This window comes from Panthera pardus, unplaced genomic scaffold (genome assembly GCF_024362965.1).
Source record: "Panthera pardus isolate Hobbes unplaced genomic scaffold, ASM2436296v1 HiC_scaffold_11, whole genome shotgun sequence".
NCBI classification, from domain to species: Eukaryota; Metazoa; Chordata; class Mammalia; order Carnivora; family Felidae; genus Panthera; species Panthera pardus.
In genome coordinates this window covers 58113467-58139489 of record NW_026526666.1, presented here as the reverse complement: position 1 = coordinate 58139489, position 26023 = coordinate 58113467, and the positions used below count along the sequence as shown (strand labels likewise).

The window sequence follows — 26023 nt, the reverse complement described above, 5'->3', positions numbered from 1 at the left end:
CCCAATTTCCTTTGCTTACTGTTTTCATGGTGTTTTTAAATCCTTTTACTTTTAATCTGTGTCTTTATGTTTATAATATCCCTTGTATAATTAATGTATATTTGAGCTTTTTTTGTTTAGTCTGATAGTCTCTGCCTTTTCAATTGGTGTGTTTAACCTATTGGCCTTTTATGTAATTTTTGTTATGGTTGTATTTAGGTCTGTCAATTTGCTGTTTTTCATTTGTCATATCTATTCCTTTCCTTTATCTTCCTTTCCTGCATTCTTTTGGAATCAAATATTTTTTTTTAATATTTGATGTTAAACACTGTATTGCCTTTTTCCTTTTTTTTTTTAAAGTTTATTTATTTTGAGAGAGAGAGAGAGAAAAAAAAAACAAAAAACGAACAAGTGGGGGAGGAGCAGAATCCCAAGCAGACTCCTTACTGTCAGTGCAGAACCTGACATGGGGCTCAAACTCATGAACTGTGAGATCATGACCTGAGCTGAGTTCAAGAGTCAGAGGCTTAACTGAGCCACCAGACTTCCCCATCTTCTTACTTTTTGTTTTTACCATAGAGTTTGAGGTATTTATCCATAACTTACCATAGTCTACTTAGAGTTAATATTTTACCATTTCACACGCGATGTATATTTTTGAGTAATTATATATCTATACATTTTCTCTTCACCTTCTGAGATTAAAACCCCTTTTAGAACTAGTGATAACCAAGCACCATATTTCAGAAGTGAAAATGAAAATTCAGGACATTAGTTTATTCTCAGCCAGTTTTAAATCCGGGAGCCGGAAGTGTCTTATTCTTTTAGTCTTTCTTTTGAGTGTAGAATTTTAAAGAACATTTTAAAAGTATGTCTTGCTAAGCTCATGTCTCAGTAAGAAAACAAATAATGGAAATTACATTATAAATACTTACTTTGTTTATGCAAGGCTTGAAGCTGCGAAAGATGATTATCGTGTTCACTGTGAAGAACTTGAAAAGCAACTAATTGAATTTCAACATAGGAATGATGAACTGACTAGTCTTGCTGAAGAAACAAGAGCCCTGAAAGATGAAATAGATGTCCTTAGGTATGCCATGTCTGAATATAATTATGTCGCTTCTAAGTTATTAGTCATTTCAGTATTCCATATTTTAATCAGGGATTCGTAGGGTTATTTCTACATATCAAGTACTGATCAGTTTTTTCCAGGCTCCTAGTCTTTACTTAATTTATGCTTGTTGATAATAATTGCAGTTTAAGGATAATATTCAATCTTTGTTAGCACAATTTCATATTAGAATTTGTAAACCCAAAATGATACCTTTTTCTTTTTTTGAGAGAGATAGAGAGTGAGCACACGCACAGCCAGGGAGGGGCAGAGAGAGAGAGAGAGAGAGAAAGAATGGATTTCAAGCATATCTGACAGCACAGAGCCTGATTGAGGCGGGGGGGGGGGGGTGATATCTTTTTCTTAAGATTGTGTAAACTGAATTACTTTTAGATACGTTTAGCTTCATCTCCTTGTACTCATTAGTTTATTTTGTGAACTTTTTACATGAGGGAAAGTATTCTCACAATCCATATTTCGGCATTTGATATAAAATAGATATAGGTAAGTATCTTAACATTTATTTCAGGGTTATCCCAAGGTTCTCTTACTGTCTTTGACAATATAAAATTTATATTTAGCTTTTCCTATGAATTGTTAGTCAAGCAAACAGACTATCCATATGCTCTTTATATTTTCTGTTAAATTTTCTTTTTTAAAAAAATTTTTTAAATGTTTTATTTACTTTTGAGAGTCAGAGAGAGAGACAGAGCATCAGCAGGGGAGGGGCAGAGAGAGAGGGAGACAGAATCCGAAGCAGGTTCCAGACTCTGAGCTGTCATCACAGAGCCCGACATGGGGATTGAACCCAGGAACTGCAAGATCATGACCTGAGCTGAAGTCAGACCCTCAACCTACTGAGCCTTTTCTGTTAAATTTTCTTAATTAGCCATTTTGTTGCCCAGTTTTTATGTCCATTTGAAACAAAATCTTCCTAGCATTCATTTGAACTTGCATGTGATGGAAAGTGATTTGGTTTATGTATTTATTTTTGCTCTAGTTGGCCAGGTAAGCACAACTCTAAAGGGATGTGCTTTGTCAAACAAATTATAAGTCAACTGCCTAAGTATATCAAATACTTAGAATAAAACTGCACTAAATGTTAAACACAAAGCAAAATTGGCCTGTAAGCTTCAGAGAAGCTTGGAATTGTTCAGTTACATTTACAAAACCATTCTTTTTTAGACATTGTGCTGTATGAAACGGTTTGATAATTTAGTGTGTCAAATTTAAGGCATTTTTGTTTTGATGCCTTTATAACAAAAAGGTTCCACACTGGACTTGAGTCTTTTTCTAAAGTTCTCACACAGTTTAATTCTTTTGCTGTCTGTCCGATTTTCTTTTCTGTTGTTTCAGCCAATTGATAGTTTATCTAGCTGACTAATTTTAGGGCCAGAATAGAAATGTTATGTGCATTTACTAGCTTTTACCCAGTAACATGTAGCTTTATTATAGGGCTACCTCTGATAAAGCTAATAAACTAGAATCAACGGTCGAGATGTATCGTCAGAAATTACAAGATCTGAATGACCTTCGCAAGCAGGTGAAAACTTTACAAGAAACAAACATGATGTATATGCATAACACAGTCAGCTTAGAAGAAGAATTAAAGAAGGCAAATGCAGCACGTACACAATTAGAAACGTACAAGAGGCAGGTAAGAAAATATGTCAATTTTTTTTAATCATTGTATCTGAAAGAGCTCAACTTTCTTATTCCTTCTGATACTTTAAGAATGATAGAGAGGTGAAGAACATTGCCTATAACCAGCTGTGAGCTTATTATGATGACAGATTTCTCCTACCTGTAATTTTAATTCCAGGATTGATAGTTGAGTTTGAGTTATCTAGGTCTTTCCCCTTTTTATTCTCTTCTGAGCTTGTATATATTGGGAGGCATTTTACTGCTTATTATTAGCATTTCTGGTAACTAATAATAATTGCCTAGAGAATGGAGCTATAGCCGGTAATATTCTGTTTAGCTATTTATCAAGCAACCTAGAGAAACAGTAGAGTACAAGAATGATTTTCTTATTAAGTTATTATTTGAGTATTTTAAAATTTATGTTAACTCTTATCCACATGCTATTTTCACAACTATTGAGGATTACTGGATTATATTCTTAGTCTAAGTTTTATTTCCAATCAGTTTCTCATTTATTGACCTCTGAAAAACTATTAATATTATATACTCTTGTTTTCGACAAAAGGTTCAAGATCTTCACAATAAACTTTCCTCTGAATCCAAAAGGGCAGATACACTAGCATTTGAAATGAAGCGGCTTGAAGAAAAACACGAAGCTTTACTTAAGGAAAAAGAGGTAAACATAATTACAGTTGATAAGTCATACGCCTGTCTTCTTTTAGTTTTTAATATTATCCTTGTTATTCTAAGATTGGAAGTCACATCAGTCAGTTCTTCTTCTGTCTTTCTCCAAATTAGAGTGTTGGTGTAAAAGGAAGTAGAAAGAATTCACCCTACAGTTTCGTTACTTTCCTTCCCAAGGGAAGATGGAGTCACAGAGGCAAGGCCCCTATGTCTCAGTGCGTGCGTTCCCATTCTAGACCGTTGGCTCCTTGAGAGCAGGCACCATAGGTGGGATTTTTTTTGATGGCTTTATTGAGATATAATGTATATGCCATCAATTTTGCCTACTTAAAGTGTACCATGCAGCAGTTTTTAGTACATTTGTAGTTGTGCAGCCATCACCACAGTCAGATTTTAGAACACTCTCCTCACCCCATCAGTGTGCCTACTAGCAGCTGCTCTGTGTTCTGGTTCCCTCCCACCCAGCTTCAGCAACCATTACTCTACTGTCTTTCTCTATAGATTTGCCCAGTCTGTCCAGAATATGTCATTATACACTTTGTGGGTTTTGTGACTGGATTCATTCATTTAGCTTAATGTTTTCAAAGTTTATCCATTTCGTGGTATGAATCAGTACTTTGTTTTCATGCTGAATAATACCCTATTCTGTGGACATACCACATTTTATTTATCCTTTCATCATTTTATGGACATTTGGGCTATTTCTGCTTTTTGCCTATTAAACAGTTAACATGGCTATGAACGTTTATTTACAGTTTTTATGTAGACGTGTTTCATTTCTTGAGTATATACCTATGAACGGTACTGCTGGATCATATGATAACTATGTTTAACCTTTTAAGGAAATACCAGACTGTATTCTGAAGTAGGTGAACCATTTTTCATTCTCAGAAATTTGTAAAGGTTTCCAATTTCTCCACATCCCTGCCAACACTTACCAGCCTTTTAATTTTAGCTGTCTTAGTGACTATGAAGTGGTATGCCATTGTGGTTTTGATTTGTATTCCCGTGATGACTGATGAATTTGAGCATCTTTTCATGTACTTGTTGGCCATTTGTATATCTTCCTTGAAGAAATTATCTCTTCAAATCACTTATTCACATACTATTTAAATTATTTGCCTTTTTATTATTGAGTTGTAAGAATTCTTTATATATTCTGGACATAAGCTCCTTCTCAGATGTATGATTTGCAAATATGTTCTTTTATTCTGTGAGTTGTCTTCTCACTTTTTTGATGGTATGGTTTGCAGCAGAATAGTTTTTCATTGATGAAATCAGAGTTAGCCATTTTATTCTTTTGTGTATTTTTTGGTAGTATTTCTATGAAGTCATTGAATAATGTGAGGTTATAAAGATTTATGTTTTTTGTTTTCTTTTAGTTTTATAGTTTTAGCTCTTATATTTATTCTGTGATAAATTTTGAATTTTTGTATATGGTATAAGAGTCTCAACTTCATTCTTTTCTGAGTGGTATTCAGTTGTCCCAGCACTATTGTTCTTTCCCTATTGAATTGTCTTGATACCCTTGTTAAAAATCAATTGACCATGAGCCTTTAGTGATAGATACATTATACATTTGTCAGAACCCATAAAAGTAAAAAAGAAACCGTTAACCCTAATGTTAAAAATCAGGGACACCTAGGTGGCTCAGTCGGTTGGGCGTCCGACTTCAGCTCAGGTCATGATCGCGCGGTCCGTGAGTTCGAGCCCCACGTCCGGCTCTGGACTGATGGCTCAGAGCCTGGAGCCTGCTTCCGATCCTATGTCTCCCTCTCTCTCTGCCCCTCCCCCATTCATGCTCTGTCTCTCTCTGTCTCAAAAATAAATAAACGTTAAAAAAAAATCAATAATGGCTCATCAATTCTTTTTTTTTTTTTAAATGTTGATTCATTTTAGAGAGAGAGAGAGAGAGAGAGACAGAGCGTGAGCAGGGGAGGGGCAGAGAGAGAGGGAGACAGAGAACTCGAAGCAGGCTCCAGGCTCTACACTGTCAGCACAGAGACCGACATGAACTTGAACTCACGAGCCATGAGATCATGACCTCAACCGAAGTTGGATGCTTAACTGACTGAGCCACCCAGGAGCTCCCTCATCAATTCTTAAAATAACCACAAACTTTACCTCGCTCACTATTCAGAACACCTTTGCAAGGATCTAAGTATCAGCATTTCCATTTTGATGGTGTGGATCCTAAAGCCAAAGAACTAAATAACTCACCCCACATAATGTAACTAGGAAATAGGGAACCTGGAATTCAAGCCACGATCTATTTGCCTACAGAGTCCATACTTTTTACTAATTACTCCACAATTGCATATTTGTACTCTGTTGCATAATTACATCAGTTTGGTTCAAAGGTATATTATCTTTGAAATCACAAGATTTGTGTTGGGTAAAGATTATTTACATGATTTAGCACTAAAACTAAAATATTGTCATTTTTAAATAACTAAGCAACAATTAGGAAATTAGTTTGCTAAGATAAATTGTTATAACCATAAAGTACATTTCTTGTGGAAACAATTGTTTTGCTCATATAAACATTTCTTTTTTAGAGACTAATAGAACAACGTGATACTCTGAAAGAAACGAATGAAGAGCTTCGATGTTCACAAGTACAGCAAGATCATCTAAACCAAACAGGTGAATTTTGTTGGATTTTGAAAAGTTTTTTTTAATGATAGAAATGCTGGAATGTTGATGTTTCATTGTTGTTGTTTAGATGCGTCTGCTACAAAAAGTTTTGAGAATCTTGCTGCTGAGATTATGCCCGTGGAATACAGGTAAATGTGTTTTTATTAATTGATAATATTAGAAATGTGATTCTTTTCAAAAAATTATTAGCCTTTAAAATGTTCCATTTTATGAGTCATAGAGCTCAAAATACTTTGTCTCATCTGCTTGAGCTTCTTAGATTGTTATTGCTACTTTAGCAGTTTTAGGTCTTATCAGAAGTAAAATTTCACAGACTTGCTGAATGAGATATTCTGGTTTTTATGATATGACTTTTACTGTGTTGAACTTCTTTCCCTACCCAGAAGCTCTACGGAAAACCCTTTTTATACATGGCCTTTAAATCCACGTGGGTGAAGCCAATAGGAGAGGGGCTGTCAAATATAGCAGGAGGATTAAGCAGAAGTTAAATAAAATACAAATTTTAGAGATTCTTCTTCACCAGCTTTTATTTTCGTATTTTACTGCTATGTTTACTTGTAGGCATTTGACTAATCTGGTAGTTTTTATGGTTTTCTTTTTTGTGGTAAGAGTTTTATTTATTACTTCAAATTCTTTTTAAGCAGATTTATTGAGCTACAACTCACCCATTTACAGTTGTACAGCTCAGTGGTTTTTAGTGTAGTCCTAGAGTTGTGCAGCCATCTAATTTGAGAACATTTCATTTTCCCAGAAGGATACCCTGTCCCTATTAGCAGTCATTCCTCTTTCCTGCTTCTCCTCCAGCTCCAGCCCCAGGCAACCAAGAATTGACTCTTTGTCCATTTGCTTGTTACAGAATTTCATATACATAGAGTCATACAATATGCAGCCTTTTGTGACTGACTTGTTTCACTTAGCATATAGCTTGCAAATTTGTTGACTTTCATTTTGTTCAACTTTTGTTGTTAAGACAGAGCTCTTTACCTGTTGGACTGGAAAGCAACTTGTTAGTTAGTATCCAGTGATATTAATATCACTTTAAAATAGCCATATGAGTCTATAGTTTAAAGTCATGATGCTGTTGTTCGGAAGAACACAAACTGAGATTAATTGAAATTAGTTGCTTCTGAGAAATTGCATTTAGGGAGGCAGGTAGGAGAACATTACTTTTTTCTTTAATATCATTCCTATCATTTGCATTTTAGAAAATATGTGTATGTAAACTTTTAATAAAGATTTTTTTTTAAAACAAAAATAATCTAGAGACAGTGATAGGCCTGTCATCATGAAAGTATATTTAGAAATATTAAGCAAACTAGGGGCACCTGGGTGGGCCCAGTTGGTTAAGCATCCAACTTTGGCTCAGGTCATGATGTCCCAGTTCACGAGTTCGTGCCCTACGTTGGGCTCTGTGCTGACAGCTCAGAGCCTGGAGCCTGCTTTGGATTTGTGTCTCCCTCTCTCTCTGCCCCTCCCTTGCTCTCTCTCTCTCTGTCTCTCTCAAAAATAAACAAACATTAAAAAAATAAAAATATTAAGCAAACTGATTTCTTTTTTTTTACGTTTATTTATTTATTTTGAGAGAGAGAGAGCGAGTGAAGGTGCTCTGTCAGTGTGAAACCTGATATGGGGCTCGAACTCACAAACTGTGAGATCATGACCTGAGCCGAAATCAAGAGTCAGACTTCACCTGACTGAGCCACTCAGGCACCCCATAAGCAAACTGATTTCTTAAACCTGTTGCTTTTAATTTATGTTTTCTGAGGATATACTATATATTACCTTTAGTAAATAGTTTCTAAATTACCAGTGAAAGAACTCCTGTTTCTCTTTGGGATTTGCATAATAAATATTTAATATAATATAACACTTGTGCTTTTAAAAATTCACAACTTGTTTTTCAGGACAGTCTTACAATATATGAAGGTTTTTTCTTAAAAACTTTCAGAAACATTGCTAACAGTTTTAAATGACAGTTATTGAATGAACAAGAATTTTCTTTCCTAAAAAGCTAAGGATGTAAAAAAAAGTAAAATGTATATTTAGAAAAATTTAAAAATAAATTTTCTTTTCAACATCAGGGAAGTATTTATTCGACTGCAACATGAAAATAAGATGCTTCGCTTACAACAGGAAGGTACTGAGAATGAACGTATTGAGGAACTCCAGGAACAGCTCGAACAGAAGCACCGCAAGATGAATGAACTGGAAACCGAGCAAAGGTGACCCACTCTTGTGTAATTGTCATAGTGATTCCATTAGGTAGCCACCAAATCTTGACTCACAGAAGAGGGAGATATCATCGTAATTGAAATAGTTAGGAGTTTAGTCTCTCACTCCCGTTGCTTCTAGCACACTTTAGTAACCAGGTTTCTCATTCTTGAATTTCATTTATATGTCTTCATAATTCTCAGAAAATTTAACAAACGAGTAAATGACAATCTGGGTTTCTACTGCAGTCAGTGCTTGGATGGAACATAGACTGTGGAGTCAAATTTGAGTGCCACCTCTATTTAAACCTATTAACTGTTTTGTTCTGGGCAAGTTACTTAAATTCACACTTAATGTCCTCAGCTATAACTGGAGGTGATACCTATTTGAAGGTTGTTATGAAGATTCACAGATAACATATTTAAAGCAAATGATGTACTTATCTGATACTGAGGAGGGGCTTAAAAATTATAATATTAAAAATATATAACATTGATAAAATGTTCACTATATGCCAGCCACTTCCCTGATGTTGAAAAGCAAAATTTATTTTTAAATTTTTCTAAATATACATTTTACATTTTTTCTACATTCTTAACTTTTTAGGAAAGAAAATTCCTGTTCATTCAACAGCTGTCATTTAAAACTGTTAGCAATGTTTCTGAAAATTTTTAAGAAAAAACTATTGTAAGACTGTCTCGAAAAACAAGTATTAAATTGTTAAAAGCACAAGTGTTATATGGTATTATATATTTATTATGCAAATCCCAGAGAGAAATAGGAGTTCTTTTACTGGTAACCTAGAAACTATTTACTAAAGGTAATATATAGTATTACCTTCTAAGCGCTTGTTTGGTATTAACTCAAAAAACCTCACAGTAACTCTGTGAAATAGGAACTGTAATTATCTCTTTTATGGATAAGGAAGCTGAGGTTCAAGGAGGTTAAGTAACTTATCCAAAGTTATAAGCTAGTAAGTTTCGATTGCACATTTGAACTTTCTGTGATTCTGACTCCGGAGTCTGGACTCTTGAACACTATGCTAACTTGCCTCTTATATATGGCATATTTTTCAGTAAAAGTATGTGGTTTTATTTGACCAACCTTTATTGGATCTTAGAGACCAGGAATTTTAGATACACTTGAACCTGGTTTCTCAAACATGTATATATAGTATTACATCAACTGTGGTTGAAAAAAGAATAACATTTTAGCTTTGTGAAGGGACCATCAAATATTACTATCCTCTGCAATTCAATATCAGCACTGGAGATACAAAGTTTCAGCTTTTAGAAAGTTAAAACAGGAAGATAGACATATGAATAGATAATTACATTGTCTGATAACTGGAACAATGGGGCATTATAATGGGCAGGTGTGTTGGGTCATATATACATGAAAAGAGAGACAGATTCTCTTTCTTGATGGAAACCTCAGTAGAGGCAATTCTCAAGCAGGGTTTTAAAGAATGAGGTTTTGCCAAGTTAAAAATCTGCATTAGTTGCTAGTGTTAGTCTCTTTAATTTAAACAAAAAATTATGAAGAGATGGTTGGAAAACGGTGACCTTTGTCAGTACACTATGAAATCTGAAACAAAAAGAAACCTAGTTCCCATTCGTTAAAAATACACCTGTAAGGGGGCACCTGGGTGGCTCAGTCGGTTGACCATCCGACATCAGCTCAGGTCATGATCTCATGGTTCCTGTGTTCAAGCCCTGCATCGGGCTCTGTGCTGATGGCTCAGAGCCTGGAGCCGTCACTCAAAATTTTCTGTCACTCAAAAATAAACATTAAAAAAAATTTTTTTAAAATACAACTGTAGGAAAACTGAGCTAGTTTTCTAATTTCTTTTACCAGTGAGTACTGTGCACAAATGATGTGCTTTTGCAACTGGCGCATAAGTATCTTGAATTTTTACATGTGGGTGTATGTACTTCCTGGATAAATGTCTTCTTTTTAAAAAATATTTCTTTGCAAGTAGCCTACTATACTATATATTAAACCTAGCCACAGATAATTGTTCAGCCTTCATTATTACTATTAAATGCACCAATTGCACAAATGCACCTTTATAGATCCTTAACTACTTTGACTTTCCATACAAATAAATGTATATGATCCATCTTACAATAGGCTGAGCAAAGAGCGCATCCGAGAATTGCAGCAGCAGATTGAGGACCTCCAGAAATCTTTACAGGAACAAGGGTCCAAGTCTGAAGGAGAAAGTGTAAGTAACTTGAAAGCTGTAATAATTCTGCTGCGTGTGGACTCTCTGCGAGAGGTCCTAACGCCCAAATTCGTCTTGTGTTTGAAAGTGCCCTTATCAATGAGGGTACCCTTGAATACCGTATATATCTGCATAACGGATGCTGTGATTTTGCCACCTTGGAGCCTATAAATTAATCGTATGTATTGAAGGTGATTTCTATCTGTCCTACTTCAACAGCTACACCTAACTTCATGGTTGCTGGTGTGCTGCCAGTGAGGTCTTCATGGCTGTGCTGGGACACCAACAGGATGGGCCTCAGCAAAGTCCTGGTTGAGAGTGCTCAGTGGTCAGAATTGAGGAAAACTTCTAACAGGACCAGGGAGAGGGAGAAAATGATCTCTACCAAAGAGCCTTATAGGAGTGGATCATACTAACCTCCAAAGGACAGAAACCATAATGCAGTTTTGAAAGCATCACCTCGTATTTCTTCCCTTCTTCCCTGCCGACTCGTGGCCTTGCTGCTTCTAATCTGTTTTCGATGGCAAACATTGTGGGGGCAGAGAGAAGAGGACTCAGCAGAACTCAACAGCCCCAACCTGAATGCACCTGACAGTGTGTCTGTAGTTTGAGCTCTGTATGCAGGGGGAAGGAAGTAACGACAGAGGGAGGAAGGCATTTAATGGAAACAACAACAAAAAGACAGGGCTCTGTGTGTGTTAGGTACTGGTTAGATGGAAGCTGAGGTGGTTAGATCTGTGTTGACGGGGGAGAAAGCTATGAAGAGTAAGTAAAGAGGTGAAAAGGAAGACTGAAGGGGTTGTGTTTCCTCTCTGTCTGTTATATGCTTTATATGATTTTTTCTTTTTTCCCCGGGGGCTTGGAAAATAGAAATCGTCTCATGCATGGCGGCATCTCATATGTGCATATATACGGTATTGTAACCTCTCTAATATGAATATTTTTTAAAGCCACAATAGAGAATACTTTTAAAATGGGATCTCTTTGAGAGAGTACATTTTGGATTGCGGTGTTTTTAAATGTGTTCTATTTATCTTTTAAAAATAAATTATTAGTGTCTTAGTTATGTTTCAGATTCTGTATTTTAAACCCTTCAACTTTTCAGTAGATGATACAGAACTAGTGTTGCAATTTAAACTCCTGCTTTTTAAAGAGGAAGTTTTATGTTTTGAATTTTATTTTTTAACAAAATCCTCTTCATTTTGATGTTAATATTAGAGTGCTTGCATTTATAGTGATAAAGCTTTATTATAAAGATAATTATTTAAGTCTATTCTTCACTAAGGGCCTAACATCTTAAATTATGTATTTAAAAAAATGATTTTTAAATGTTTGATACTCCTCAATATATCACATTCAGCTTGCATTTGGTATTTTTCTTCAAGTTCAAATTTTATTTTCATGGTATTCAGAAATATGAAGCACTTTTCTTTCTCTCTTGTACTCATCCTTATGTCATTTCCTAACCTCCTTTCCTTTCCCTTTGAAGTAAAAAACACCTGAAATTTTATGTCTTTACAAGTATGTTATTAGAAATACAAATTGTTAAAAAATTCATAATTTTAAATAATACACTTCAAAAGGAGGTAAAGAGATTTTGATGTCTGGAAAATTTATCTTTGTCACAATAGTTATCTTACAGCAACTTTTTTTAATTTTTATAGTCCAGCAAACTAAAGCAGAAGTTGGAAGCTCATATGTAAGTAAACTGATATTTCATTTCAAATATGAGAGGGGAAGGGTTTTAAAAACTTCTAAAGTTAGTATCCTTTTCTGACTTTGTTTGTAAGAGAAACCCCCTGATGCCAATTGAATGTACACCACTGCCATCAAGAAGTCAAAAGAAAAACGCGCTAAAATGTTCAGCCTGCCTGTCAATGATCTCAAATCCTACATTTTTCCATCACTAATGTCATTTGAAGAGTTTACAAAGTAGACAGCTGTCACATGTGGAGATGTGGGATGTTTAACCAATAAAATATTTCCTCCGACTTTCTTAGGAAGCAAGGATGAGAGGGAAAAATTAACATTTTTAGTACCTGTCATGTGTCAGGCAGTTTACCCTCTCACAACAAGCCTATAATATGTGTCAGGTATTATGCCCATTTTACAGGTGAGGAGATTCAGGATCAGAAAGTGATTTGGCCACAGTCCACAAATGTCCTGTGGCAGAAATAAGTTTTCATTCTCAGGTCTGTTTGCTTCCAAAACTCCATGCTCTTTCCACTACTTAGGGAAAAACTAACTGAGGTCCAGGAAGAATTACAGAAGAAACAAGAACTCATTGAAGATCTTCAGCCAGATGTAAACCAGAATGGTAGGTATTTGTAAAAACCTGGATCAGACTACGACTAAGGACTTGCTTTTTTTTAGTTGAAAGATGCAAGAACTGTGTACAAGTTTTCAGACACTCCATAAATGTGTGCATTGCAAATAAGAACCATGATAATGTTTTAGTGATTTCAGTGTTTAACAAGTGATCTGATTTTAAAGCGAAAAAGTCTTAATAAAATGAACTGATTGATATATAGGAGTATCAAACATGGTAACATATAATAGAATTAATACTATGGAAATGTAAATAAAATAATTTATAATAAAATTAAATTGAGCCTTAAACAGTATGTAGAAAGACTGCTTTATTTTCTTATGATGGTTATGCTTACATGCTGAAGTGTATTTGCTCATTGAAACACTTGATAGAAGGGAGAAAAGCTGGATAAAGCAGATTATAGATATTTTTAAGAAAAAATAATATGAAATGATTGAGGATATGTTAGTTGTAGTTCAAAGGTTTTAGATACGAATTCACTACAAAGAAGAAATAAACATTTTTAAGTTCTCTTATCAGTCCTTTCGAAAATAATCAGATAACTATAATTTTTGTGTGAGGAGGGAATATTTTAAATTGGTCATGTTTCATTTCATTCTCAATAATAGTGCAAAAGATCAATGAACTTGAAGCTGCTCTTCAGAAGAAAGATGAAGATATGAAAGCAATGGAGGAAAGATATAAAATGTACTTGGAGAAAGCAAGGAATGTGAGTGGCTTACCTTTCAGAGCTCAAGTCTTCTGACTCAGGTTCTCATAAGGCCCATTCCGCCCATGAGGTCATCTCTCTTAAATATGCATCATGTCCCTTTTCTGACTCTACCCTGCCTTGCGGGTCAGTCCTCACAGTCTCTCCCTCTCACTCATCAACATCATGTAAAACAAACACAGGGCTGTTCTTGGACAGTTTATACGGGGACCGCAGTGACCTCATTAGAGAAGATGACTATTAGAAAGTATGGAATCGTGGGGTGCCTGGGTGGCTCAGTAGGTTCGGCGTCTGACTCCGGCTCAGATCATGATCTCACAGTTTGTGGGTTTGAGCCCCATGTCGGGCTCTGTGCTGACAGCTCAGAGCCTGGAGCCTGCTTCGGATTCTGTGTCTCCCTCTCTCTCTGTCCCTCCCCCACTCACTCTCTGTCTCTCACAAATGAATAAATGGTAAAGAAAGAATTTTAAGGGGCGCCTGGGTGGCTCAGTCCAACTTCGGCTCAGGTCATGATCTCATGGTTTGTGAGTTCAAGTCCCACATTGGGCTCTGTGCTGAGGGCTCACTCTGTCTCTCTGTCTCTCAAAAATAAATAAACATTAAAAAAAAATTTAAGAAAGTATGGAATCTTTAGCTCTTAAGTTTTTTTTTTTTTTAACTTTTATTTATTTTTGAGAGACAGAGCATGAATGTGGGAGGGGCAGAAAGAGAGGGAGACACAGAATCTGAAGCAGGCTCCAGGCTCTGAGCTGTCAGCACAGAGCCCGATGTGGGGCTTGAACCCATGAACTATGAGATCATGACCTGAGCGGAAGTTGGATGTTTAACTGACTGAGCCACCCAGGTGCCCCTGGAATCTTTAGTTCTTAAAATGAATGTTTGCCTTTGTGAAAATTTTGCTCTTCAAACTTGTTTAAAATTGTTTTACCATTTAATTTAGATTAGATAGTTAAACACTCTTCTAATGTTTACCAGACTGGTCTTTTTCCCTATTTCCAACTTAAATATCTGTAAGAACATTCTCATAAAATCGTTTATTTCCATGAATACCATGTATTTTCTTAAAACATTCTCTCTTAGAGAATATCAATATACTCTTTTCTATTTGTTGAATAAACAAGAGGATTATATGATGACGCTTTAAAATACTGCTAATGTATCTATTCTTTTTATGTTTGAATTTTGTATTTATTAAGTTGTCCATATTACCTGCAACAACAGATACACCTCAAGATCTCAAGGCTTCATATGAAGTCCATTCTTCAGTGGGGGAGGGGCTCTGCTCCGTGCAGTGTCCCCGAGCCCCCAGCTGACAGAGTCTTTGCCTTCTTGAACACAATGTTCCCAGCTGTACTTGACTTAGTCCAGCTGGTAGACGAGGGCAGCCAGCCTAGACCATACCGGAGATAGTAACGGGGTGGGCCTGGGGGCCACATGAACCACTTTCACCCTCACTGCAGTGGGCAGAATATAGGCACACAGCTGTACTCAACTTCTAGGGAGTCTTGGTAAATATCCAGACAGTCTCTGCCACAGTCTAGTGTCTCTCAACTATATAAGTGCTTTTAGTAGAAAATATAAAACATAGAAAGATTCCCTTTCTTCTTAACTGTGCATTTTTTTCAGTGCATACTACGTCCATGATTGCAGACATAGAACACACAATTTGTATGATCATAGCACATACAATTTATATTTTGAAAGTTTAAAATAATTCCCTCATGTTATATAAACATACTTTAATATTTATTAAGCAGCTGTTATACTTAGCACAGGGAATAGGTAAACAAGACAAACGCTTCTAGAGCGGACTGTGCAAAGTAAAAGAATGGCTATATAATATTCAGTTGAATGCAGTATATAGTAATTTAGTCATCATCCTGTTGTTGGAAATAGTTTGTTTCCATTTCTTTTTCCTTCTTGCTTCTAGAAATAAGACTATAAGCAACTTATTTATATAGAAAGCTTGCCCCTTATTTTGGCTTATTATGTTAGCCTTGTTCCTAAGCTAATGGGTCAAATGGAAGTTTTAGGTCAAAGGATAAGAACATTTTAATAATGTGCTTGATACATATATCTAAATGATATTCTAAAAGGATCACAATTAAGTAGACAAAACAGTGACCATATTCTTGTCATCATCAAGTACTATCATTTAAAAAAAAAATTGCTGGAGCGCCTGGGTGGCTCAGTCGGTTGACTTTGGCTCAGGTCATGATCTTGCAGTTCGTGAGTTCAAGCTCGTGTCAGGCTCTGTGCTGACAGCTCATAGCCTGGAGCCTGCTTCAGATTCTGTCTCTCTCTCTCTCTCTCTTTCTCTCTCTCTGTGCCCCTCCCCCACTCTCTCTCTCTCTCTCTCAAATAATAAACATTTAAAAAATAAAAATAAAAAGCAATTGCTTGTATGATAAACATGATTTCATTTCTTACCTTTACATTATTTGGAGGGAGAGGTTAATTATAGTAACATAATGTCCATGATAGAAAATTCAGAAAATATAGAAAAGTCACAATCATACTTTTTATTACTTAGAGGTAAAAAATTATGATGTGTTCTCTGTAATTAAATTATGATTTAAACTCTGCTTTTACAATGTGAACTCCTCGAAGGCAGGCACCAAGCCTCCTGTATCCCATGGGCCATAGTCAGTGCCTGCCATATTCAGCACTCAGCAAATTGTTTTGAATGAACCACAGTAATTTTTAGGCATATTACCTTTCAGTCTTTTTCCTTTACCTCAGTGAATATAGGTGAAATCTTTAAATCAGTTTAAATCTTTTTGAATAGGTTTGTAATTACATCATACAACTGACCTTATTATTGGAAATTTGTTTTTGTCTTCTAATTTACACCTGATATTTTCAAGTTAATTTCTTGTTATACTGCTGGCTTCATAGTTTAGTTGAGTCTATGAACAGCATTCTGAGCAAAATCTCTTTTTACCTAACTTTTAGTGACTTCCATAAATGTGATTGAGCCACTCTAGGGATTGCAGACAAAGTCATCAGTTTCTAATAAGTTGATCTCACATATTGAGTTACATTTCACTAGATAATGGTAGTGAAAAAGGTTGTTGCTAAGAATTTTTTTGTTACTTTGTACAATGAGTTCCTATATAATTAGCAAATTCTTTTAATTTTTTAAAAAATGTATCTGATAAATATGGAAAGTGTTGTTTCAAGACCTCAGTGCTCAAAGTTTAATAAGACTAGATTACTATCCCTGAGTACTGAGCCTTGGAGAAAGGAAATTTTATTTTGAGATAGGGATCTTCCCATTTTGGTACTGAATTATAATATCATTCTACCTCTATAATGTTTTTTTTATTACTCAAATTTAATTGTAAAATAAGTCATAGTTCACACCTGGATCACTTTCTGGACAATTTTCCACTTTATCCACAGAGGTTTATAGGTGCTTATATTTCAGTACTTGATAATGTAAAGTAAATGTAAAATATTTGTTTTTTTTTCTTTCAACAGGTAATAAAAACTTTAGATCCCAAACTAAATCCAGCATCAGCTGAAATAATGCTACTTAGAAAGCAGTTGGCAGAGAAAGAGAGAAGAATTGAGATTCTGGAGGTAAAATTTTCATATTCACACGTCTCCTTTTAATTATTCTGTATAATCCTGATAATTAATTGCTGTCCAGCATCTGCCATTAATGATCAAGTTTCACAAGAAATTGAAATCAGGAGCTGGCAATGCCATGTTTTAGCACTCAGTATGTTTACTACAAAGCATCTCACCAGCCAATAGGAGTTTATCTACTCTGCTACATTGTCTCTGTCACTCCCACAACAGCCAGTCCTGTGGATAGCCCTTAGTGGCTAATAGAGTTCTGTTATAATGTTAGCTCCTTTTAAAATTATGTGGATTAGAGTTCATTCAGAAAATATAAGTAAATAAAGGAAAAAAAGGAACCAAACTCACCTTTAAAAAAAGGTACTCTATTCTGTTAACTAGATTTTCCTTCTCTTTTCTTCTCCCTATTCCTCACTGGAACCTAAGTAAACTCATTAGTTGCAATTCCTGGGGGAAGAAAGTGCTCATAGAATCCAGTAAGTCCTTGCACTGAAGTGGCAGTCTTGGTTGTTAATCATGCATAGTTATGTTAGCGATGACATCTTCTCATTAATTAGCCTGGTCTTTAGAACTTATTTTTTGTGCTGATGATCATACCATTTTTACTGGCTGCGTTAATAAGTATGTCAGTCTGGAACTGTATATTCATAGATTTTATAATTGGGCATGTTCTAGTTTCCTTTGCAAAGTGTTTTACAAAATTATTTAATACTATGGTGAGATGTGATACTATTCTTGAAGTCATTATGTGCTTCCTTATAATAACGTATGTGTAATTGCAGAGCCATGATGAGGTCTGTATACTAGCCTTGAAATTTGAGTAATTGATAGTAGGTTTCTTTTTAAATCAACTAGGAATGTTGTATTTCAGAGAAACATGTTGTATTCATTTACCATTTTCTTCATATTATTTCTGAGCCAGGGCGTATGGACTGTAGTGGAACTATTTTGTTTAAAGACTTAACATTCCGAGTGCACACCAGCCTTATGTGCCCTTTGCTAAGTGCTTGTCCAGGCCTTGTCACGTGCTGTAAAAAAAAAGCACTGGATGGGGGCATCTCTCTGCAGAAATACTATCCATTCTTCAGCATCCAACTCACATGTGTCTTCCTGGATTCCTTAGACAAAGTTGGTTATTTCTCCATAGCGATTCCATGTATTTTGAACTCATTAATTCAACCCACAATAGCATTGTTCTTCTTCCTGGTGTGTGTCAGAGTTTGAGGGCAGAGCGTGTATCTTATATATCTGTACTCCCAGCATTAAATATCACATAAACGAGAGGCCAAGTTTGCTACTTTATTGGTAAGTTCTCTTAAAGTTATCACCTCTCCTCTCTGGTCGTAGGTCTCCTCATCTGTAAAATAATGAGACTTGGACTGAAAACCCCCTGAGCTCTGAGTTGCCCTGATTATCCACCTCCCAGTGAATGCCAGTGAGCGTGTGCAGCATCGTCGATGCTTCAAGTGCAGCTCCCTACCAAGTAGAAAGACAGAATGGCACCTCTGATGATAGGGCTTTGAGGAGAAACTTGGGTTACGTCACAGCATATGGGCTTTGGTTCATGTGTACTTTTCTGCACATACGCTGCAAGAAGCAAAAATAAGAGTAATATAAATAGCAGATGTTATTCTATCTGCCATCGTTCTTGGGGAGTCATTGTCTGGAGTGGGTGTGAGCCAGCAAAAGGCCATCTTGCCCCCGTCATTTCTTGCGTCCTTTTGTACTGTGAGCATCTCGCTGTAGGAACACTCATGTGTTTATGTAGAACATTTACGTGAGCCAGCTGTATCTGGTGCTCAATGAAATTACTAAATTTGCTATATTTGAGCAATTAAGAAATGGATGTCAGTCTCTAGGTCAGCACGCAAGCATGGCCACAGGCAATCTAGTATACAGATGACCGAGGAACGAGAGAGAAAAATTCGGGTTAAGCGTTACAGGAGATCTTTAGGATTTTCTGGCATATGTTTTACTACATCCTCTTTCTCCTTAGTTTTGAGTCCTCCATAGATGCTGGTCTGTTTTGTCATCTAACCCAGTTATTACTTTCGTCTCTCTTTATAGGTGACAGTAGCATGAGAATCATGAGTTTCTTATTTGTTGTTGCTTAAGTGCTGTCCTACCAGTAAAATTTTTGAAGTTAAAGGTTTACTAGTCACAGTCTTACTCTTTCTTAAAGGTATTGTGCATGCTTTCTCCATGATCCAGTTCAGATTTTGACTGCTTTATGTGCTACACAATGCATTTTTCAAATTCTCTCAATGAGCAGAGTGAAAAAATGATTCCAGTTTTGGTAGTTTGGGTTTATTTCTGGGATTTTGATAGTCCTTTTGTCTTTTTCCAGAGTGAATGTAAAGTAGCAAAATTCCGTGATTATGAAGAAAAACTCATTGTTTCTGCCTGGTACAATAAGGTGAGTTGACATTCAACCAGTGATTGGATGTTGTGTTTATCAAATGTTTTGACCAGGAGCCACAGAAAGAAATATATTTTCTACCACAGATCATTACACATGCATGCTTACGTATATAAGTAAACAGAAGTTACCCTGTGTGCATGTAGTCAGGTATCTCCTGACATACTCTCTTCTTTTTAATGTGAGTCATAATCCAAATTATATACTTCAGTGTTTTTAGGTGATGCACATGAAGCACACACACAACAGTTCACAAATATTTTAAAAATTGCCTTATTTGAGCTAAAATATTTAATTTGTGCTTCATATAGTGTTTCTGTAGAAATGTGAATATCTGTGAAATGAAAATCCCGTGTTTCTAGTACTCAGCATTTGTTTTAACATCCCATGAAGCCTCTAAGTGTGTCTTTCACTGTGTTTTGTTTTCTGTTTTGTTTTGTTTTTAATAAGAAATACTCTTCGGTAGTTGTATGTCTGTGTTAAAAAAGGAGAAAATAGTGTAAAATTATTTGAAGTGCATTTTATTTTGTCATCCTTACTGTCAGTGGGATATTTGCAAGCATTTCATGATGTATATGGTTCTTTTGGATTATTTTAATCGAAATAGAAAATAACACAGCCATTATCTACCTTAGCTGTTGCTTATTTAGTATGAGAGAGTATGGACTCCCATGTCAGAACCCTGTGCTTCCCCACAAAGAGCGGGCTGTCCTTCCTCAAACATGCCTATTCTTGTATGTCACCATATTTTTTGTCTGTGCTCTTGCCTTCCCTTCTCTGTTTGATAAAATCTGGCCTAATGTAGCAAGGCCTTAAAGGAAATCATATGTGAAGTGTTCCCAGAACTTTCCCTCATAAGTCAGTCATCCGAGTTAAGATTGGTAACTGTGTATTATTTTCTTTGTTCCTCCGCAGCCTCTCAATACATAAATCATTAAAGATATTAGATCCAAATAATGCACTACGTATTCATTTTCTACCCATGTCTTTTGAGCATTTACTATATTCTGTGTGTTATACTAATTCCTAGTGATTCTAAGCTTAGTAAAATTCTATTACGTGGGCTAGTGAGAAAAAGTAATTACTTTTCTTACTAAAAAACCCAATATCCACAACTACAGTAACTTGTCATGTATCAATGTGTAGATAGACAGTAGTGAACTATGGTGGTTCTCACACTTTGGCACGCATTAGAAGACTTGTTAAAACACAAGTTACTGGATGCAGCTGCAGAACTTCTGATTTAGTAGGTCTGGGTAGAATCTGCAAGATAGAATTTCCGTTTTTTTTCCAGTGGTGCAAATGTTAATCTGAGGACCTCATTTGAGAATCATTGACCTAAGCTTTTCTCTTGTGTTATGTCTGCTCATAGTGGGTGGAGTGAAGGCCCAAACAGGAAAAATTACTTTGGAACCTTTTTTTATTGTTATAATTCAGCTTAATGTTAGAATACTAATTTAAGCTACTGTTTTTGATGATTTCAGGTTTAGTGGGTTAAAATAGAGAAACTGAGTTTTATGCCTTTGTTTCCTCCTCCTTGCTGGTGTTACAATGTACAGATGAATTAGCTTCTGAACCCTTAGCTTTTCTACGAAAGGAGAAAAACATCAATTAGCTTTATAGTAGTGTTTTGAGGAAATGACTTTATATTTGTCAAGTGAAAAGCACTTGACAAACTAAGTAGTCTTGTTCCTTATCTGCTTATGTTTGTGCAGAGTCTAGCGTTCCAGAAGCTGGGGATGGAATCTAGGCTCGTGAGCGGCAGTGGTGCCTGCAAAGACCCTGGTGCGTGCGCTCCCGCACGGTCTTTCCTGGCACAGCAACGGCACATCACCAACACCAGAAGAAATCTCTCTGTTAAAGTTCCTGCTACAACACCTGATTAAACTACAGAAGAAAACATAAACAGAAGTGCCCTTAAAATATTTTGTATCCTTCAATTAACTGCCAGATTGAAAAAGAAATTTATGACGCTGGATATCAGCTATTTTAAAATTAACATGCACAAAATTAATTTTGTCAGCTGACTTGGAAAGCAAAATATAGAGTCAGCTATTTCTCTAAGGGAGTATATTTGAGTAATTGGAAGATATAATTAGGCACACATCTCAAACTTTTGTCTTCTGAGAGTGTTATAATTTCAAATTGACTTTGTATATTTTAATGTTTTCACTTGTACCAGTAACTTGGTTAATTTGCAATGTATAATCAGTAATAAGTAATTTACAAATATATCTATATTTGCTTTATTGCGTAGGTCCATATAAAAATAGTCTTGAGTAGGTACATGGAGAACTATACAAGAGTTACGCTTTTTGACTCGATGCATAGAAGGTTTTACCTCTATCCTCAAATCTGTCATCAGATGGGTCTCTTTTATCATGTGATGGATGTTATAACATTTGGAAGATTGACTATTGAAATGACTTTTTGCCATAGTAAAAGTGACTAACTGGAGATTTTGCAGATTCAGGAAAGTTCCTAGTTCTCATATGTACCTACTATAAACAAGGGCTTCTGTACAGCATGGTTGAAATGTTAAGGATATGGAAATAAGCTGACTTTTATAAGTGATTTTTCTGATGGGAAGTAAGGCAAAAAATATAATTTGTGTGAAACGTCCACACATGTTTTAATATAATGATCATAATTATTGCTTTTAAGCATAAAATTATCAGGGCATTTACTAAAAAACATGCCATAATAGTTTTTCCTCTTCACTGCAAAGAGATGGTGTGGTGATGGAATAATCCGGAATCAGTTTGATTTTGTTTACGAATTAAAGAATCTGTCTGGGACTGAGTTTATGGTATTCAGTTCACTTCTATCCAAAGCTTTTACCTTCAGAGGTGTTATTTTCTAATTTTTTTGGCCTTTTTTAGGAGCCATACTTTAGATCTTGAGTTAAATCTGTGCTGTCCAGCATTCTAGCCACAAGCCACATGTGGCGATTTAAATAAGATTAATTAAAATTAAAAATTCAGTTCCTTGGTCACATCAGCCACATTTCAAATGCTCAACCGCCACATGTGGCTGATGGCTCCGGTATTGGAGAGTGCAGGTATAAAAAATTCCCATCGTTGCGAAAAGTTCTTTCGGACAGTGCTGTGATCAACCTTTCTTTAGTAACTTGGAAATACTCTTTGATATTAGACCACAAACATAAAAAGAAGAAAACTGTTCGGATTCTTCCAGATATGAAAAGGAATTGAATTGTGGCACAATTAGCATTTTGCATTCCGTATAGTTGAATACCTTAGGTTGTGACGTTTGTAGTTCATCCTTCCAGTGCCGTTCGCCAACTGCGTACCTGTCAGCATATGTCTGGACTAGGGGTCAGCAAACGTTCTGTAAGAGACAGATGGTAAACAGTTGAGTAAACACTGTGGGCTTTTTGAGCCATATGATGTCTCCCAAGTACTGGACTCTGCTGTAAGTGTGAAAACAGCAACCATAAACAAATATGTAAACAAAATGGGTGTTGTTGCATTTCAATAAAATTTTATTGACAAAAAACTGGCAGGAGGATGGATGTGGCCTGCAGGCTGTAGACCCCTGGTCCAGATTTTATTTTCCGCCTTTCGTTGCATATGTGAGTATTGTTCCATTTACAGTATTATTCATTTAGATACTTGCTTTTTAGATTATCTACCAGTACACTTTTCCTAATCACTGAAAATACAAGAATTTCATACTGCATTTAGGTCTCTTAAGATTAGGGAGCATCTGTCAGGATATATTGTTTCATCAGGGTTACTTCTGTTGACTACCTCTTAGATTTTGATGGTTTTTATTGGTGCAATTATATTGTTGGTTTGCTTTTTTGTATATTCCTATAGTCTGCCTGCCTGCAACTTTTAGTGAAATGAAATAGCCCTGTGAAAATATTTTAGCATGCTGATTAAAATTTTCCAAATATTATGGCGTTTTGGTATATTTTGGTCAGTGTAGGACATCTGCTCCTTTGGTGTTTACTATTTGCTCATAATTGAGATTTTACAAGTTCTTCAAGCTCCCTTTTATTGGAATTTGTTGTAAAACATCAATTTGAATAATTTAGTATTTTCACAGTCAATTGCTCATAAATTTTCAATTATTATATTTGGAATTTCTAAATAATTTGTGCAATTTCTGAATAAGGACAGAAAGCTAGATTCTTTTTTAATAGAGAAAAAGCAAATTTTGTGATTTATCACTTTTCTAGTTGATAAGTAGAATTTAAAATGCTTGATACAGGAGTATTTATACAAGACTAATGTAAAGTTCTGTATTATTGTGATTAACCTTATGGAAATTCAGGAACTGATCAGAAGTGAGATTATTTTCCACATCTGGTTAATGTAGTGAGATTGACACCCTGTGGGTGGTACAGCATTATAAATATTCATCACGAACTATGATTTATGTCTGTGTTTTGAGTGCATATGCCAGGGAAGAGAAAGCCAGCATCTATCTGTCTGTATGGTAAGGTCTTGAATGCCCCACTGATAAAAGTACAACCCCAGACCAGTTTGGAAGCGATCTTTAATGTTGAGCATTTGCTCTAAGGTTAATATTCCTTTCTCTTTTTAAGTTAAAAGTGTGTATACATATGACAATGATCACTTAATGTATTGAGAAATATTTGAAGTTTATTCTGTTTTGTTTTTTTTTTCAGTGAATCAGGCTGTTGAACTCTTATGATTTAGTATAGATTAAGAATTAATGTCTTATCTAGAAACACTAAACTGAGTATCCCTCATTAAGATGTCATCATCTGATAACTGGATTGCTAATTTGAATGTTAGATAATGCTTCTACATCTACACCTGTTTCTGTATAGTGGCACATTGGGCTCTATGGGGTGGCTTTTAGGCCACAGTACTATGTTAGGTTCTCTATAGGCATATTTAATGAGAAACATTCCTATGTAAAAATGTGTATGTATGGCTGTATGCATACATTCCTGTTGTGAACCTATACATTACAAAGAAGTAGCTTGGGAATTTGTAAAGCACAGCCATTAAAGAAAATAGTGTGCAGTTATTAAACTTGATGTAGCTTAAATGTTACGTTTAGTTTACAAAGGTTCTTTCTATTTTCTATGGCAAAAGACTTTGACACTTGAAAAATAGAAGCAATACTTGATTTATTTTTGTAAGTATTTAGGATATTATTTTAAATAAATGATTGTCCAATAACAATATAATAGTTGTGAAACGTTTTAAATAAACTTTCTGATTTCTGTGTCTGACAGTGATGGTGGATTTTTAGTGGCTACAAGTGCACATTTATTTGCTGCTTTAAATAAAGGACTTAAAATATTTAGTTTGTTAAAGAAAAAATAATTGCATTAATTCTTCTAATTTAGTTTTTCATTGAATTTTTTGGTGAATGAGAAGGTGTGTAGGAGTGATTTTTTTGGTGTTCCCTTTTTATGTCTCCAGTTTCACATGGGGATCTAGACATTTTCCATTATCATGAAATCCAGAATATTTCTGGGTTTTCTTTGGCAGAGATTGCTGCTTATCCCTCAATATCCATTATCCCCTTCTTCCTTTGGTAACAGAATGCCATATTTTAGCTTGTGATTTCACTATCCAGTGACCGGGGGGGGTGGGGAGGATAATTACTTTCCAGACCCCATTGTAACTACATGGGGCCATTTAAGGTCTGGCCAAAGAGATGTGACCCTCAGGGACGATGGAATAACAAAGACTAAGGAGCTTGGATCCCTGATACCACCATTTAGCCATATCAGCTGCCACTTCCCACCTGAATTTCTCTTAAGCAATGTTTCTTAAAGCCACTTTGTTTTGTTTTGTTTTGTTTTGTTGTTTCCAGCATCCTTATTTCCCATTCTATACATGTGTGTCACAATGAATTGTGAAATTTTTAGGAAAGTACAACATGTCTTGGAAAGGCTTAATTCTGTTGCTGCTAATAGATGCCCAGTAAATATTTGTTTTATCACATGAATGAAGTTCATGTGCCAGACATGCAAAAATGAGAATAAAGTCCCATCTCACTTTAGATAGATCCCCACGTTGCCAAAAGAACATGATTCCATAAAGTGGACTTTCTGAATTTTACAATAAATGCTGGCCCAACATCATCCCATAATTTTGTGATTAGTTCCCTACCAGAGATTCTTGACCTATACTGACCAATGTGGTGGTTCTAGCCACAATATGTATTTAAACAAATTTTAATTAAGTTGTATTTCCTCATTAGCCTAGTGGCTACAGTATTGGTCAGTGCAAGTAAAGAAATTTCTATCATCACAAAAAATTGAATTGGACAGCTTCTTCTAGATGCCTAGGTTGAATGGACACATTCTACATCTCTGAAGTTTCCAGTGGTACGTGACCACAGAAATGTCGTGAAGTGAAACCTTCAGACACCTTCCTGCACACAGTGACATGCTCAGGGATAGAGCTGAAGTTGGATTGTTAAGCCGGCCGTGATTGTGATGGTGAACA

General features: G+C 35.6%; 1 protein-coding gene across 1 annotated transcript in view; it reads left to right on the top strand.

Moving 5' to 3' along the window:
• The window catches only part of HOOK1 (hook microtubule tethering protein 1), a 70558-nt gene extending 45763 nt beyond the window's left edge, over nt 1-24795 (top strand). The window contains exons 10-22 of the mRNA XM_019449097.2: nt 929-1069; nt 2546-2747; nt 3300-3410; nt 5977-6064; nt 6144-6204; nt 8158-8298; nt 10421-10514; nt 12179-12213; nt 12749-12831; nt 13455-13555; nt 17039-17140; nt 19491-19559; nt 21278-24795. Coding sequence (XP_019304642.1) covers nt 929-1069; nt 2546-2747; nt 3300-3410; nt 5977-6064; nt 6144-6204; nt 8158-8298; nt 10421-10514; nt 12179-12213; nt 12749-12831; nt 13455-13555; nt 17039-17140; nt 19491-19559; nt 21278-21448 — 1399 coding nt within the window. The 3' untranslated portion in view covers nt 21449-24795. The remainder of the gene's footprint in view (nt 1-928; nt 1070-2545; nt 2748-3299; nt 3411-5976; nt 6065-6143; nt 6205-8157; nt 8299-10420; nt 10515-12178; nt 12214-12748; nt 12832-13454; nt 13556-17038; nt 17141-19490; nt 19560-21277) is intronic.
• Nucleotides 24796-26023: the final 1228 nt, after the last annotated feature.